Consider the following 15,943-nt stretch of genomic DNA (forward strand, 5'->3'; position numbering starts at 1 on the left):
AAAAATAAATAAAAATAGTGAGAAAATATTTTTTAAACTTCTTTTTCATTAAAAAAAATTGATGAATCAACAGACAGCAGTATATTATTTAGGAATTTGAAGGAAAATATTAGCAGAAACAGATCCAATAATTTACAAATTGTTCTCTGGGGAAGTCATAGTAGAGGCCAAGGGGCAGCTACTTAAGAGATTGCTACATTTTTATAAGCATTTTAGCACCATTTGGTGTTTCAAATCAAGTGCCAATATTTGATTTGTGAAAATGAAACAAAAATAATAAAACCTACCCTCCTAAGTGGTCTCCTCTAGCTTAATGGACTCCAGAAAGGAGTTCAGACAGAGACAGTGTGGTTTGATGTGGTTTGTGGAGCCATGCGATCTGAGCCACTGCAGATGCGGGGGTGCCTGGTGTTGGGTGAACAGCCCTGGATCTTGAAACGGAAGACCTGGGTTCCAAGCCTGGCCTTGGTGCTCCAAGCTCTGTGGCTTTCCGCAAGCTGCACAATCTCTCTCAGCTTCTTTACCACGTAAGGGCAGGCATCCAGACCTGATATAACCAAGAGGATTAAATAATATAGATCCCAACCCAGTGAAGCACACCTCGTGAGAAGAAAAGGGTGGGGACCTGAATGTCTGGGCCAGGCAAGTGAGAGCCATGGAAAGACAGACTTGGATAAGAGACACAGGTTTCTTGCCTGTGAACAGGCACTGAGCTGAAATTTCCCCTCTCCCCTCCACACTGTTCCCCAGTTCCCTGAGACCATGGAGTATATTTTAGGGTTCCACAGACTCAAAAGAGAGGTGGGTATCCCAGGTGTCAATCTGCATCCCTCTGTATGAGGCTCACCCAGACCCTGAATCCATCTGATCTTGGCCTGGGCCCTCCTGAACAAAGTCCCTCCTTGACTCTTCTGAATTAAAAAAAAAATCTCCAAACTACTTAGCCTTAGGATCAAACCTTAGGCCCCAAAGAGGAACCTCCAGCCCTTTCTCCAGGATAGGATCCAGCTCACCACTGTGTCAAGCCTTGTGAGAGGTCTGATCACAGCTGTCATTTTAGGACAAGCAGGTCCAGGAACCAGCCCAAGCTGAGGCCATTTTTTCCAGGTTCTGAGCATTTCGAAGAGCTCACAGCTCAAGGGCCAGCTGCCAACTGCCTGGTTGCCAAGGGTCCCTTTTTCCCCCTCCTCTCCCTGGACTCAGAGCCTGCGCTGGTTTGGGAGTGAGAGAGGTCTGGCAGGTCCATGCTTTCCTGGGACTGCCATAGAACCTCTTCCTACCCCTCCAACTCCCACGACCAGACCCACAGCCATTGAGACAACACTGCTTGTGCTCATATGCCATGATGTAAAGAGGTAGAAAGATGCCCTGTGCAACAGCCCTGGGCAGAGAGAACCCAAAACAAGACTCCAGATCAGGCCCAAGGCACTCCCACCAGGACGCGGAGGCAATGAGAGAGTTAGGCTGGAATCTCCCCGAAGCTTGCAAAGAACACAGCCTGCTCTCTGTGTAGACAGCATGTGGGGTGAACACGTGGACCTGCAGATTCGATCCCCCCAAAGTAAAGTTTATATTCTTTGGCACTTCATACTTGGCAAGGGTTAATCATAATGTCAATTAATACAATGATTAAATTAATAAAATACATCTGGATGGGAAAAAAAACCCTCAGAGACCAGCTTTGATTCCATGAGCACAAGGTAAAGGACCCAAGAGGGGGAGACAGCAGAAGGAGGGTTAAGGGGACTAATTACCCAGTGATTAAATGTCATTTTCCTTGAGTCAAGTGATTCTCATTTTATTCAAGTGTGCTGGAAACGATGGTGAAGATTTCTTTTTTTTCATTTTGGGGAATTCTTTTTTTTTTTTTTTTTTTGTCCAACGAATAACTCAATCATCTGCTTTTAAAAGTAGTCTGCAATTTCTAAATTACAATCTTTCAAAATCAAGCTGACACTGTCAACTCCTGCTGGTTAGGATTTTCTGAATCACCTACAGAAAGACGGCTGCTCGGCCGAGAGCCTGTCTGGGAAACTGGCCTGTATATTCTGTGCCCCAAAGCATCTGTTTTCTCAAAGATGTAGCCGGGAGGCTCAGGGTATGAAGCCAGGCACCTGCTCATTTTCTTAGGAGTAAAGCTGATGGTATATGTGGTCTGGCCCTCCACAGGGATATTCCGTCGGAGGCCAGACCAGGCGGGCTTACAGCTTTTGGTAGTGACGGGAGGGCAGGGCACATAGTGGGCTCGTGTGGTGGTCAGGTGGTCCAAGGGCTCGGTGGGACGTTTCAGCTGCGAGACGGGCTTGATTGGCTTGGTCTGCACGCCGACCCACTGCTTAAAGTCCTCTTTGGTCGTGGTGGAACTTTCAAAGCGGCCACCCTTCTTGACCGAGAGCACCGGTCGGCAGGACTGAGCTGGGGCACCCTTAGGGTACGTGTAGTGGGCCTGCACTGTTGTCAGAAGGTCCATCTTTTCTTCAGGAGCGACATAGGTGGCGGGAGCTTTGGAGAACATCCTGGGCGTTGGCCAAGCTTGGTACTTATCTCGAAATTCGCTGGTGTTAGAGAACGGCGTGTCTAGCACACTAGGCCTGACTGGAGGTTTCAAGCTCTTGGCTGGCTCCCCCATCAGGCCCCGGTATGACTCGTTGTGAGTGGTAAGGCTTTCAAAGGGGATTTCACAGGGCTTGAACTTCTCCGGCTCATACACATAGCGTTTCTCCATGGGGTGGGCCACGTAGCTCATCTTGTAGTCTGTCAGATCCTCCAGGGGGATGTTACAGAGCCTGAGTGCGGCCGGAGGCTTACAGCTCTTGGTGTTCACCAGGCCCTTCATGGAGTAGTCATCCTGGTGTGTGGTTCGGCTATCAAACTTGGTTGACGCTGGCCGGTAGCTGTGTGGCACACGAAGCAGTTCTCGTCTTGGTTGGTTCCAGGGTAAATAATCAGCTGAAAATAAAGCAGAAGTGGTCATCACTCATAAATCCAGTCACTCAACCTGCATGTATTCCAAGAAGCCCCAAAGCCACAAGCCAATCTCCAGTGAGATGTTCCCTGAGACAAAGAACAGAGTAGATCCCTGCTACCACCTCAACCAAGGGCTTGGTGTTCCAACTTTGTGGTATCTGAGGGCTGCTGTGCGGAAGAGACAAATTTAGAGGAGTCTCATCATACCCACGAGGCTGCATGCAGGGATTTTAGAGGGTCCACAGCCGTGGGAGGATACAGGGAAGCGATTCCAACAGAGAAGTCCAACCGCTGGTTTACCCTGATCCAAGAACAGTTCCACTCCTCTAAGGGGAAGGTGGCCTCTGTGAATCAGCAAAGAGTGGCTGTGAAGGTGCAGGCAGGGCAGTGAGACAGGGGATTCACAACCCACCACTGCTGGGCCACCAGCCAGACCTACCAGGCCTCCCTGGTCATCCGTGGCGTGACAGCCATTAAGTCCCTATAATCTACGCAAATCAAATATCGCTCCAAGGGAATAAGGGCACTGTGTTGGCTAGCCAACTCGGAATCCACAGGGAATTCTCTTGCCTACAACTTTACAAAGAAAACGAAAGCAGCTTCCCAGGAGTCTTTGAGGTATATAGCCAACACCAGTGGAGTCCACAGGCACACTTTCTTTAAACAGCTTTCTTGAGGTATGATTTGTGTAACATAAAATAAAACGTACCATCCTTCATACACAATTCAATAACTTCTACAGAGTTGTGCAACTATCTATAATCAAAATCTAGTTATACTGAGTCACCTTGCTGTACAGCAGAAATTAACACAACATTGTAAATCAACTATACTTCAATAAAAAAATAAATTTAAAAAATCTATTTGTAGGTGGGAGGGAGGGAGACGCAAGAGGGAAGACATATGGGAACATATGTTTATGTATGACTGATTCACTTTGTTATAAAGCAGAAACTAACACACCATTGTAAAGCAATTATACCCCAATAAAGATGTTAAAAAAAAAATCTATTTGTAAAACATTTCCATCAACCCAAAAAATATCAATCAAGCCCATCTGCAATCTTCATTCCCATCCCTGGGCAACCATTTATCAGTTGTTGGTCTCTATAAATGTGCCTTTTTCTGGACATTTCCTATAAAGAGAATTGCACGGTAGGTAGTGTTTTGCATTGGCTTCATTCACTAAGCATGTAATGGAGGTTTATCCCTGTCATAGCATATATCAGTTCACTCCTTTTTATTGTTGAATAGTACTAGAGTATATGGATATACCAAATTTTGTTTATCCATTCATCAGCTGATGGGCATTGGAGTTGTTTTCACCTTTTGGCTATTATGAAAATTTCTGCTATGAACATTGACAGACAAGTATTTGTGTGGATATATCTTTTCATTTCTCTTACCTAGATACCAAGAAGCAGCATTGATAGGTTGCATGTTAAATCTATGTTTAACTTTTCAGGATACTGCAAGCTCTTCCAAAGTGGGTGTACCAGCTTACTTTCCTACCAGCAACGTATGAAGGTTCGCATTTCTCCACATCTTCAACACTTGTTATTACGGTTTGTTTTTTAATTACAGACATTCTGTAGTGGGTGTTTAGTGGTATCTCATCGTATTTTAATTTACATCTCCCTGATGACTGAAAATGTTGAGTATCTCTGTATGTGCTTATTAGCCATTCATGTGTCTTTTTTGGTAAAATATCTACTCAAATCCTTTGCCCATTTTTTAAAACAGTTGTTTGGCTTATTTTTGAGTTATAAGAGTTATTTGCATATTCTAGATACAAGTCCAATAGCAGATATGTGATTTGTAAATATTTTTTCCCGGTCTCTCACTTTTCATTTCATTTTCTTGCTGGTATCTCTTGAAGCACACAGAGGTTTTGAATTTTCATCAAGTTCAGTTTTTTCCCTATGTCTTAGCCTAAAAGATTTAAAATTTTACCTTTTACATTTAGGTCTCTAACACTTTTCGAGTTAATTTTTTAGTATGGCGTGAAGTAAGGTCTATGCTCACTTTTCTGCATGTGGATATTTAATATGTCAGCATCATTTGTCAAAAAGACAAATTTTCAGCTCTTTTGGTTTGATTTTTACATATAAAATTTAGGATCACTTTGCCAATTTCTGCAACAACAACAACAAGTCTGCTGGAATTTTGATAGGAATAGCATTAAATCTATAAATAAATTTGGGTGGAACTGTATCTTAACTGTATTGAATCTTCCAGTCTATGAACATGGACTATCGCTACCTGTTTCCATATTATTTCTCTCAGCACTATTTTGTACTTTTCAGCGTACAAGTCTTACATTTATTTTTTTTAACTTATTACAAATATTTTATTCATTTTGAGGCTATAATGAAAACTGTCCTTAATTTTGTTTTCAGATTTTCAATGCTAATATATATTTTTTCAATGCTAATTTTTATATATTGCTCTTCAACACTGACACACTGATGAATTCATTCTAGTAGGGTTTTTTTGGTGGATTCTTTAGGATTATCTTATCTGAGAATAAAGACAGATTTACTTCTTCCTTTCTAATCTAGATGCATTTATTTATTTGTTTTTCTTGCATTACTGCACTGGCTAGAACCTCAACTACAATGTTGAATAAAAGAGGTGAGAACTGCTATCCTAGCCATGTTCCCAATCTTAAGGGGAAAGCATTCAGTCTTTCCACATTCAGTATGATGTTAGCTATAGGGGTTTTTGTGGAAGCACTTTATCAGGCTGAGGAAGTTTCCTTCTATACCTAGTTTCCTGAGAGCTTTTATGGGTATCAGATCTTGTCAAATGCTTTATCTGTGGCTTTCAATCATGTAGGTTTGTCTTTTACCTTATTAATATAGTATATTACATTAATTGATTTACTGATGTTAAACCAATCTTGCATTCCTGGAATAAACCCCACAGTTTCATAATTATTGGTTCTGTAGTTGTCTTTTAATTTAGAGAAAAGTATATATTTACCTATATAAGCAGTTTTATCAGTGCTCTTTATTCTTTGCATGGATTTGTGTTAACATTCAGTATTCTTTTCTTTTAGCCTGAAGGACTTCCTTTATTATTTCTTGTAAGGCAAGTCAGTGAGCTACAAATAAACTCAGTCTCTGTTTATCTGGGAATATATTTTCCCATCATTTTTTTAATATCTTTATTGGAGTATAATTGCTTTACAATGGTGTGTTAGTGTCTGCTGTATAACAAAGTGAATCAGCTATACATATACATATGCCCCCATATCTCTTCCCTCTTGCATTTCCCTCCCACCCTCCCTATCCCATCCCTCTAGGTGGTCACAAAGCACTGAGCTGATCTCCCTGTGCTATGCAGCTGCTTCCCACTAGCTACTTATTTTACATTGGGTGGTGTCTATATGTCCATGCCACTTTCTCACCTCGTTTCTCATCATTTTTGAAGCATAATCTTTAATAGTTATAGAATTCTTGGTTGACAGGATTTTTTTTCCTTTCAGTACTGTGAGTAGGTCACACCACTCTTTCTGATGAGAGGTTAGTTAGTTATTGTTGTCATTTCCCCGTATGTGATGAGTTGTTTCTCTTTTGCTCTTTTCCAAATCTTTGGCTTTCAACAGTTTGACTGTTATGTGAATAGGGGTGGATCTCTTTGCATTTCTTCTCTTTGGATTGTGCTTCTTGGATGTGCAGATTAATATTTTTCATCAAACTTAACAGTTTCGACAATTAAATACTTTTCTGCCCCTTCTTCTTCTGGGCCTCCCATTATCTGTCTGTTGGTACACTTAATGGTATCTCGCAAGTCTCTGAGTTCATTTTTCTCAATTTTTTCTCATTCTTCAGATTGGATAATCTCTACTGAGATCTCCATTTTCATGGATTCTTTCTTCTGTCAGCTCAAATCTGCTATTAAGCACCTCTAATGAATTTTTTTATTTTGATGACTGTCCTTCCCATTGCAGAGTTTTCATTCAATTATTTTTAGGATCTCCCTTTATAGTATTCTCTATTTGACTGGAAACTGTTTTTATATTTCCCTTTATTTCTTTAAACAGGGTTTCCTGTTGTTCTTCGAACATATTTATAATAGCTACTTTGAAATATCTGTCTGCTAGGTCTAACATCTGGGCCTCTTCAGAGATAGTTTCTATTAACTGCTTTTTTCCTGGATCACACTTCCCTGTTTCTTTTTATGCCTCATCATTTTTTGTTAAAAACTCAACACTTTGGACAATATGCCTCAGCAACCCTGGATTCTGATCTTCCACCGGGAATAGTTTTTGCTGTTTGTTTAGTGACCTGCCTGCAGTAATTCTATAGAGACTTATCTCCCCTGCAATGTGCGGCCACTGATGTTTTTGCTGAGTGTTTTCTTTTTAATTGATTTTATTTTTAAGCCTAGGTTCCTAAGCGCCACCCTCTATCAGCATAGTTTAGCAATCAGCCTATGATTCACCAGAAGTTATACTTCATCACCTTAAGCCGCTAAGGCTTTCGCCATTTGCTAATGGATCCGTGTGTGGGTTGGAGAATAGAGTCAAAGATCAGGCAACTAACAAGTCTTCCCCGGCTTTTATTTTCTGCTGGGCTGTCTCTTGTCTCCTCTGCACATGCACTAGGCATCATATCCAGCCAGGAAAGATGAGTAAATAACTAGACCCTTTCTCTGATCTCTTGAGCCTGCACACTGCCTTGCCCATATGCACAGTCTTCCAGACCACCAGGAATACGTATGAGCTTATCAAGGCCTACTCTGTGTCTGTCTCATTCTCTGGATCTCTCTGGGAAATTTCTGACTCTTCTACTGGACTGCTGCTTGCTTCAAGTAGTACTGCAACCTCAGACTAACTGCACAAGTTATCTTCCCTGGTTATTTTGCCATTCATATCACAATTTTTTTATGGGAATGCCTGCGTATGTACTTTACTCCAATCAGCCCCCACTGGCAGCAGAGCTGCTGGTTTTCACAGCCCAGCCTACCCAGGCAGAACCTACCACACAGAGGGAACTTGGGGGAGGGGTGATGGAAGCAGCCCCAGGATAAAACACCACACACCCCCACTGTTCATAACAAGGTTTAGTAGTTTTTCCTGAATAAATGGTTCACAATTTGTTGTATGCCTTTGGTTGATTTCCAGAGTCCTAAAATGATTGGTTTTTACTATTTTGTTCCTTTTTTGGGAAGAGAATTTGTCAGGCTCCTCACTCTACCACTCTGTAAGGCCTGACATACCCCACCCTCCAGGCACACTCTTAAGCTTATTTTAGGCTAATAATACTACCAACTATTTATTTTAAATTGGCTTCATTTTAATTGAAAATCTAATCTTTCTCCAAGAGCCATTAATGGCTCTATCAGCATCTTGAAAGCATTAGGGGGCCTTAGAGGGAACCATCTCGCTGAATATAAACCACATGTTTCCCTCTCAGACTTTAAGCCTCACTGAAATGGGGGCATCTACCTGTAGATGCCTACACACTGCCTCAAGGTGCCTGGGGGTGGGTAGGACAGGGTTTTCTGGCCCTCTTCTGGAATGGATGAAGTGTTACGAAAACAGGTTCCTAAACTGAAAGTTGCCTCATGTGATTTCTGATACCCAACAATACAGCTGAAACCACATTAACCTCCTAACTTCCTCCACCCAGCATATATTACAAAAAACCTCCACAGGACCCTGAAAACCTCAGAATTCCACATGACAAACTATTCACATGCCTGAAAAGCCACCAGTAAAAGCCCTTCAGGGCCAGAGTGTCATGTGTGTAATTGGCAAGAACCTCTTTAAAAGAGATTCCATTCAATAATGTGTCTTTAAAAAAAAAAAAAAAAAAAAAACTTAGCTAAACCTGAAGCTGAGTATCAACTAATTACACTCTCAGTCTTTCCAATTGCACAGCGTTTTGAAAATGTCAAAATTACAACCAAATGCTACTGGAGCATATATTACTGGTGGTTTTCTGAAGCCCAGTAGAGGTGCTGGCCATAAGAGTAGTAAGAGAAAACTTTGAATATTTTTCCTATGGAACCAATAGTAAGCAGAGCATATAGACGTAATATAGATGCACCCATTGAAATACATATATTTAATGACCTTGGTCTTTGATTTCTATTTTCCCCTCCTTTGTAAGGAGAATCAATGTATGGCCACAAAACTATGAAGGTTGCTACGAAAAAGACTTAGGAAAGCAAATTTCCACAAGAGAAACAAGTCATCAAATGAGTGATAAACCAAGAGATAAGGCAAGGGTGTGGACCCTCAAAGATGCGTGAGGCTGTGCAGGACCAACCACAGGGCAGAGCAAACGTCATGGGTCTTCTCTAATCTTCACTCCTGCTCTTGGCCTGCACCCACAGAGTAACAGACCTGATGGGGATTTGCGCAAATCTAATGCCAAAAGGTGTCACCTGGAGCCCTCATAAACGGTGATCCAGAACCATTCGTTCATTTATTCCCTCACTAAACACACCTTTGTTGCTGCATCTCCTGTGCTAAAAACTGTAAGTACGTGTTTGGCATTCAAGACCAAGTTTTGGAAGCCACTGTACCATAGAGGAGTCATGGAAAAAATAAACCACTGAGATTATATGATATGACAAGTATTATTCAAAAAACTAGTAAGACACATAGACTGCAAACTGACACCTATAGGTGAGTTCTCATGACAGATATGTTCTCTTTGACTACAAACTGATTTGTTTCTTTTTAAACCTGAATTTCAGAGGAGAACTACGAAATCCACCATCAAGTACAGATGTAGCCAGAATAAAAGCAAAGGGTTGAGACTTCCCTGGTGGTACCGTGGTTAAGAATCTGCCTGCCAATGCAGGGGACACGGGTTCGATCCCTGGTCAGGGAAGATCCCACATGCCACAGAGCAACTAAGCCTGTGTGCCACAACTACTGAGCCTGTGCTCTAGAGCCAGCAAGCCACAGCTACTGGAGCCCGTGCACCACAACTACTGAAGCCCACACGCCTAGAGCCCGTGCTCCACGACAAGAGAAGCCACCACAATGAGAAGCCCACACACTGCAACGAAGAGTAGCCCACACTCACTGCAACTAGAGAAAGCCCATGTGCAGCAACAAAGACCCAACACAACCAAAAATTCAAAAAAAAAAATCCGCCTGCCAATGAAGGGGACATGAGTTCAATCCCTGGGCCAGGAAGATCCCACATGCTGCAGAGCAACTAAGCCCATGCACCACAACTACTGAGCCTGCGTGCCACAACTACTGAGCCCACATGCTGCAACTACTGAAGCCCGCGCGCCTAGAGCCTGTGCTCCGCCACAAGAGAAACCACCATGATGAGAATCCCGTGCACCCCAGAGAAGAGTAGCCCCCACTCACCGCAACTAGAGAAAGCCCGCGCACGGCAACGAAGACCCAACACAAGACAAAACTAAACTAAAAAAAAAAAAAACACAAAGGGTCTAAGCCTGCCTGGTTCAGAAGAGTCCTGTTGCTACTTCACTGGTATACATTCATTAAATACGTGTAAGTAGATAGCAGTTAACAGGTGCCAGAAGTTTAAGAAAAATAAAAGAGAAGAAAATAAGGTTTTCTCAATCTTAACTTTCTCAGTAGGGAAAAGTCAGCCATGATTCAGTTTTAGCAGCGGAATACTATTCTCTGGTTTGCAGAGGGCAATTTGAGATGTAACTGTTTGGAGAAGGGGAGGAATATGGGAGAGCTGGAGGTAGGAGAGATTAAAACTTAAGTATTAGGATTGTTTTTTTTTTTTTCTGTGTGTTGATTTTGAGGGGTGAGTATTTTGTGGGAGGAAGTGGGGGGACTTTCCTTAAAATAACACCACTAGGCTACTCCATCCTTGCCAACCCCTAAGGAAAGCAAGGAGCATTTCTCACCCCTAGACCTCTCCCTGCATGTAGGGCAAGGCGGGGAAGGAAAACTGAGCTGAGCAGGCAGTTGTTCTGAAGAATCTCTAACTATTCCAAGATGTGTAAATCCAGGCAGCCCACAGGGAGGATGTGGAAAGTAGAGGATGTAGTTGGATGAGCCCGACCAAGTCCCTGCCCCTCCCCCAGTGAAGGAAGTGCTCACGGCAGCTTTGTTTTTTCCTGGTTCTCAGCATCCATTTTTGGCCCTCCTGTAAACCCTGGATGAAAAGGGAGACAAACGAGCCCTGCAGAGGCCTGAGTGCCATCCCACCGCATGCCTGGTTGCGCTGACCCCTTAGTAAAACATCTGCTATGGTGCCTGCTTTGTTGAGGGTAGCAGGCAAAGAAAAAGATCCCTGCCCTCCAGGAGCTTGCAGTCTAGCCATGGAGACAATGTTAAACAAAATTACAAAATGAATTACAAAACAAGCGAGCACAAGACACTCTTAGAGCACCTAACAGGGTGTGTTTGGTCTGACATGAGGGAAGGTCTGGGACTCCCTCTGAAGGCGTGATCCTTCCGCCACTCATTGAAGGATGATGCTGGACAGGAGACAGGAGGACAGCTCTCTAAAGAGGGAAGAGCAGTGCAAAATGCCCTGAGACAGAAAAGAAATAGAGCAAAGGAACTGAAAGAAGTTCCTGTGGTCGGAGCAGAGGGGCTCAGGGAGAAGGAACCAAATCTGCAAGGAAGCAGAGGATTTCATCCTAAGAACCATAATAATTACTTAAGGAGTTTTAGGCAGAGGTCACATGAGATTGCCATCTGCAAAAGCCCTCTCTGCTTCCATTCTGTGGACAGTGGAGATGAGCTGACAAGGTCGGAGCGACGCTCAGGCACACATCCAGGTGTAGACATGGAGAAGACAGGGTTCGGTTGCTGCTAGGAGGAAGCAACCGCAGGACAGAAGAGAGAGGGAGTAGGAGACGGGCTGCAGTGATATAATGTGGAATAGGCTGTATGATGACAGGCACAGGCGGGGCTGATGCTGAGAAGGAAGGCTGAGGCATCAGTGGGCTGGAGATCCCAGGGAGGCCAAGGACTGTCAAGGTGGGCGTAATAGGGGAGCAAGCCAGAAGGACCCGGTGGTGGAGGGCACGAAGGTGGAGCCATGCAGGGGGGTATGACGACATCCAGAATGTGGCTTGGCAGAAGGCAGCTACAGAAGAGTGGAAGAGGACGACACTGAAGGTAAGAAAGTAAAAGGACACACACACACACACACACACACACACACAAAGAAAAAGCAGAGGAGCTCAGCCACATGCAGAATCTTCAAGAATAATAGATCTAGAGCTCCTGGAAGGGCTTCAGGAAGATTCCTACAACCCCTCAAGCCTCCCCACCTCCCCTCGGCTAAGTGTTTGGCATGGCTAAGTAAAAGCCGTTATCATCACGATCACATAGACACCCACAGACATGTGACAGGAACAGTTTAGCACATACTTTTAAGGCAGCCACGTGCATCGTAAGCAGCAAAGTTAATGGTCACAAAGCGGGCCTCCATCCTCATGGTCTCAGCCCTGTGGCTCGTGCTCCACGGAGAGAGCGACACGTTGCCTGCGCTACCACACCCGCCACTCCACACCCTGTCTCTCCTACTAGACTGTGAAGTCAAGGGCAGGTCACAGTTCCCAATACCATGCCTGGGATGCAGGAGGTGCTCAATGAAGAATGCAATCGTCCCATTAAAATGAAGTTCAAACCTGGCAAAAGTAATTTATGAAGTTAAAAGTCAGCATAATGGTTCTATCCTGGGTGGAAATGGTAACTGGAAGGGAGTATCAATGCTATATGTCTTGATCTGCATCCTGTTTTCCACGTGTATTTACTCAAAATTCACTGGTCTGTATCATTATGTATTTGTGCATTTTTTCTGTATGTTACGTTTTCATAATTTTTTTAACGAACCAATCCATCAGTCAGTGGTGGAACTCAACTAAGCTTAAACTTGAAATGCTTCCCTCATATAGGATGGGAACGGCAAGCTGAGGCAGGGGTTGGCAGATATTTTCTGTAAGCGGCCAGATATTAAATGTGTTAGCCCTCGCATGCCATACGGTCTCTGTCTCAGCCCCTCAGCTTTGCTGCTGTAGCACAAACGTAGCCATAGATAACAGAGAAACCAGATGGGTGTGGCTGTGTTCCAGCAAAACACAGCCATGATACTGAACTTTGAATTTCACTTACTATTCACATGTTCTAAAGTAATAGCCCTTTTCTCATTTTTTTTTAAGCATTCAAAAATTTAAAAAGCATTCTTAGCTCTCTAGCTGTACAGAAACAGGCTGCAGGCCAGATTTGGCCACAAAAAGTACTCTGCCCAGCACTATTTACAATAGCCAGGACATGGAAGCAACGTAAGTGTCCATCAATAGATGAACGGATAAAGAAGATGTGGCACGTGTATACAATGGAATATTATTCAGCCATAAAAAGAAACGAAATTGAGTTATTTGTAGTGAGGTGGATGGACCTAGAGTCTGTCATACAGAGTGAAGTAAGTCAGAAAGAGAAAAACAAATACCATATGCTAACATAGGTATATGGAATCTAAAAAAAAAAAAGACGTTTCTGAAGATCCTAGAGTCAGGACAGGAATAAAGACGCAGACGAAGAGGATGGACTTGAGGACACGTCCTCAAGTATTTTACACTACCAAATGTAAAACAGGTGGCTAGTGGGAAGCAGCCGCATAGCACAGGGAGATCAGCTCGGTGCTTTGCGACCACCTAGAGGGGTGGGATAGGGAGGGTGGGAGGGAGACGCAAAAGGGAAGAGATATGGGGACATATGTATATGTATAGCTGATTCACTTTGTTATACAGCAGAAACTAACACACCATTGTAAAGCAATTATACTCCAATAAAGATATTTAAAAAAAAAAAAAAAGTACTCTGCCCAACCTCCGCGCTGAGGTGTGTGTGTATAAAACCCACTTCCCAGCCAGCACTCAGGCTCAGCCCATCCTTCCCCCAACCTGCGCCTCGGGCACTCTCCCACCTTTGTAAGTAGGCAGACACTCCATCTTGCCCCCGCGTGGGTATTTACTGTCCTGAGGTTTGATGGGGTCCACTCGACTGACAGGGTACGGGTTGTAATCTTGTTTATACGTCGTGAGCAGATCCATATCCTCTTCGCTTGGGACAAACGGGTCGGGCTGGTGGATCTTCACCGGTAACACCCTGTGAGGCCCAAAATCTCTCCTGCAAGGAAAATAAGCACACACCTTGGGGGCCCTTGCCTTGGAATAAGGCTCATGGTTTCCATTCAACCCAGTTCTACAAATGCTTGCTGAGAAGTCATCCTCTCCTCTATCCCTTAAGCACTCTTCCTCCTGTTTCCGGCTTTCGAGAGAGATACTGCCATTCACTCCTCTCTCAAGTCAGACGCCTTCACGGTCCAGTCATTCCCCAAGTGTGCCCGCCTCACAGCTCCTCGGTGTGTCTCTCCCCCTCAGTTCAGACCCTGACCATTTCTCATGTGGGTCATGTGACAACCCATCCCGCGGGCTTCCTGCATCATTCCCGCCACTCCTACTTCCATCCTCATAGTGTGGTCAAAATCAACTCTCTAAAACCAAAATCACACCTTTCACCCCTCAGATTAAAAATCTTCCAGATAAAACCCAACTTTCCAACATAGTATGCAAGCCTTCCTAGACCTGCCTCGGCCTCCTCCCCAACCACAGCTGCCCCCTCTCTCTCCCACTCCCCACGCACATTCTACCTCAGCCGCCCTGGACCCCTGGGAAGGTCTCCCCTGTGCCTGCTCTCTCCACCTCCCTCCCCCAACCTGTTCACTGTGGAGCTAACTTCTGCTTTTCAGGTCCCACCACCTCTTTCTCTGTGCTCCCAAGAGCTCCTGCTGAGATTTATCTCCTGCCTCTATTCGATCTCACAGAAAACCCAGTAGAAAAGGCCAATAAATGGAGGCAATGAACCTTTCACTTCTCAGCTCTCTGGCATCAGCACCCCCATTATTTCAGGCTATATGAAAACAATGGGATAGGAAAAGCAAGACACCCTTTACTGAAGAGTTTAGGAAGCGCTCTCTTCCCAAAGCATCCCACAGTTCTAAAAAGGCCAAGATGCGACTGCAACACCACCACGAAGCACACTGCAGCACCAGGGCTCAGCTTGGGCACCCACCGCCTACCGGGGCAGTCTCAGCCTCCCACTGCCCAGGGCAAACTCTCTTGAGCAAACATTCCCCCCCATCCTCCGAGAACTTCTGCTTTACACAATGGCCGGTTTTTGCCTGAAACCCATTTATCCAACTGGACAAGAGGAAGGTAGGTTTTCCCTGGTGGTGCTTGCTAAAACAACCTCACCAAGGGAAAGGGAAGGCTTCCGGACAGGAAGACATCAGGCCCAAACACCAATAAAACCTACTTCCTGGCCAAAATGTGGAGCAGCATTACTGAGCCATGCTTGACTAGCAGAGGTAACACGCTCCACTGTAACCTGTCTTGCATGAATTATACACATGGTTGTCGATAAACCCAAACCGGGGCCTGAAAATGCTTGCTGGGATGGGAGGAGGGAGTTAGGAAGCCGCAGAATTAGTCTCTCTAGGGCTCAAAGGGGGAAATAGGAGATGCTTCAGTTGAACTCCCTGTAATACCCTCTGGGTAGGTTTAAAAACACATCTCAGCAGCAGTTACTGGACCTGCAGCCTGGGCTGCCTTCTCGGGGGCCCCATGCTGGCAAACAGCAAGAGGAAGCCCAGTGACCCGAGGCGACTGGAAGCTGACTGTGTAAGTCGGGGTTGATGGAGGGAATGGGCTAAACAAGAACCCAAGAATCAACTCCATGCTCCTACTCTCCTTAGTGGGCAAGTACCTCACGCTGGTGTCTGTTCAGTGCTAAACCAACTGCAGCAGGGAACTAGAAGTGTCAGGCCCTGGGCTTCAGAGAGAAATGGAAATGCCCAGAAAACCCTGGCTGAAAACCAGTTAACTGCAAAGTGGCTTTGGTCAGAAAGTCTCTGTTCTCAGGGAAGGGCTCCAAAGGGGTGGAGTGGGGTTGAAAGCAGCCCGAGACCACACAGCTCCATACAAACTTGTCTTCACTGAC

The 15,943-nt window shown here is 44.5% G+C and overlaps 1 protein-coding gene across 1 annotated transcript in view; it reads right to left on the bottom strand.

Moving 5' to 3' along the window:
* Positions 1-425: 425 nt before the first annotated feature.
* Positions 426-15,943, bottom strand: part of SAXO1 (stabilizer of axonemal microtubules 1) — a gene marked incomplete at its 5' end in the record, with an annotated part of 113,271 nt that continues 97,753 nt past the window's right edge. Inside the window, 3 exons of the mRNA XM_060153207.1 lie at positions 426-547; positions 1,755-2,949; positions 13,869-14,071. Of these exons, the coding sequence (XP_060009190.1) occupies positions 1,946-2,949; positions 13,869-14,071 (1,207 nt within the window). The remainder of the gene's footprint in view (positions 548-1,754; positions 2,950-13,868; positions 14,072-15,943) is intronic.

Source organism: Lagenorhynchus albirostris, chromosome 7 (genome assembly GCF_949774975.1).
Source record: "Lagenorhynchus albirostris chromosome 7, mLagAlb1.1, whole genome shotgun sequence".
Taxonomy (NCBI): Eukaryota; Metazoa; Chordata; class Mammalia; order Artiodactyla; family Delphinidae; genus Lagenorhynchus; species Lagenorhynchus albirostris.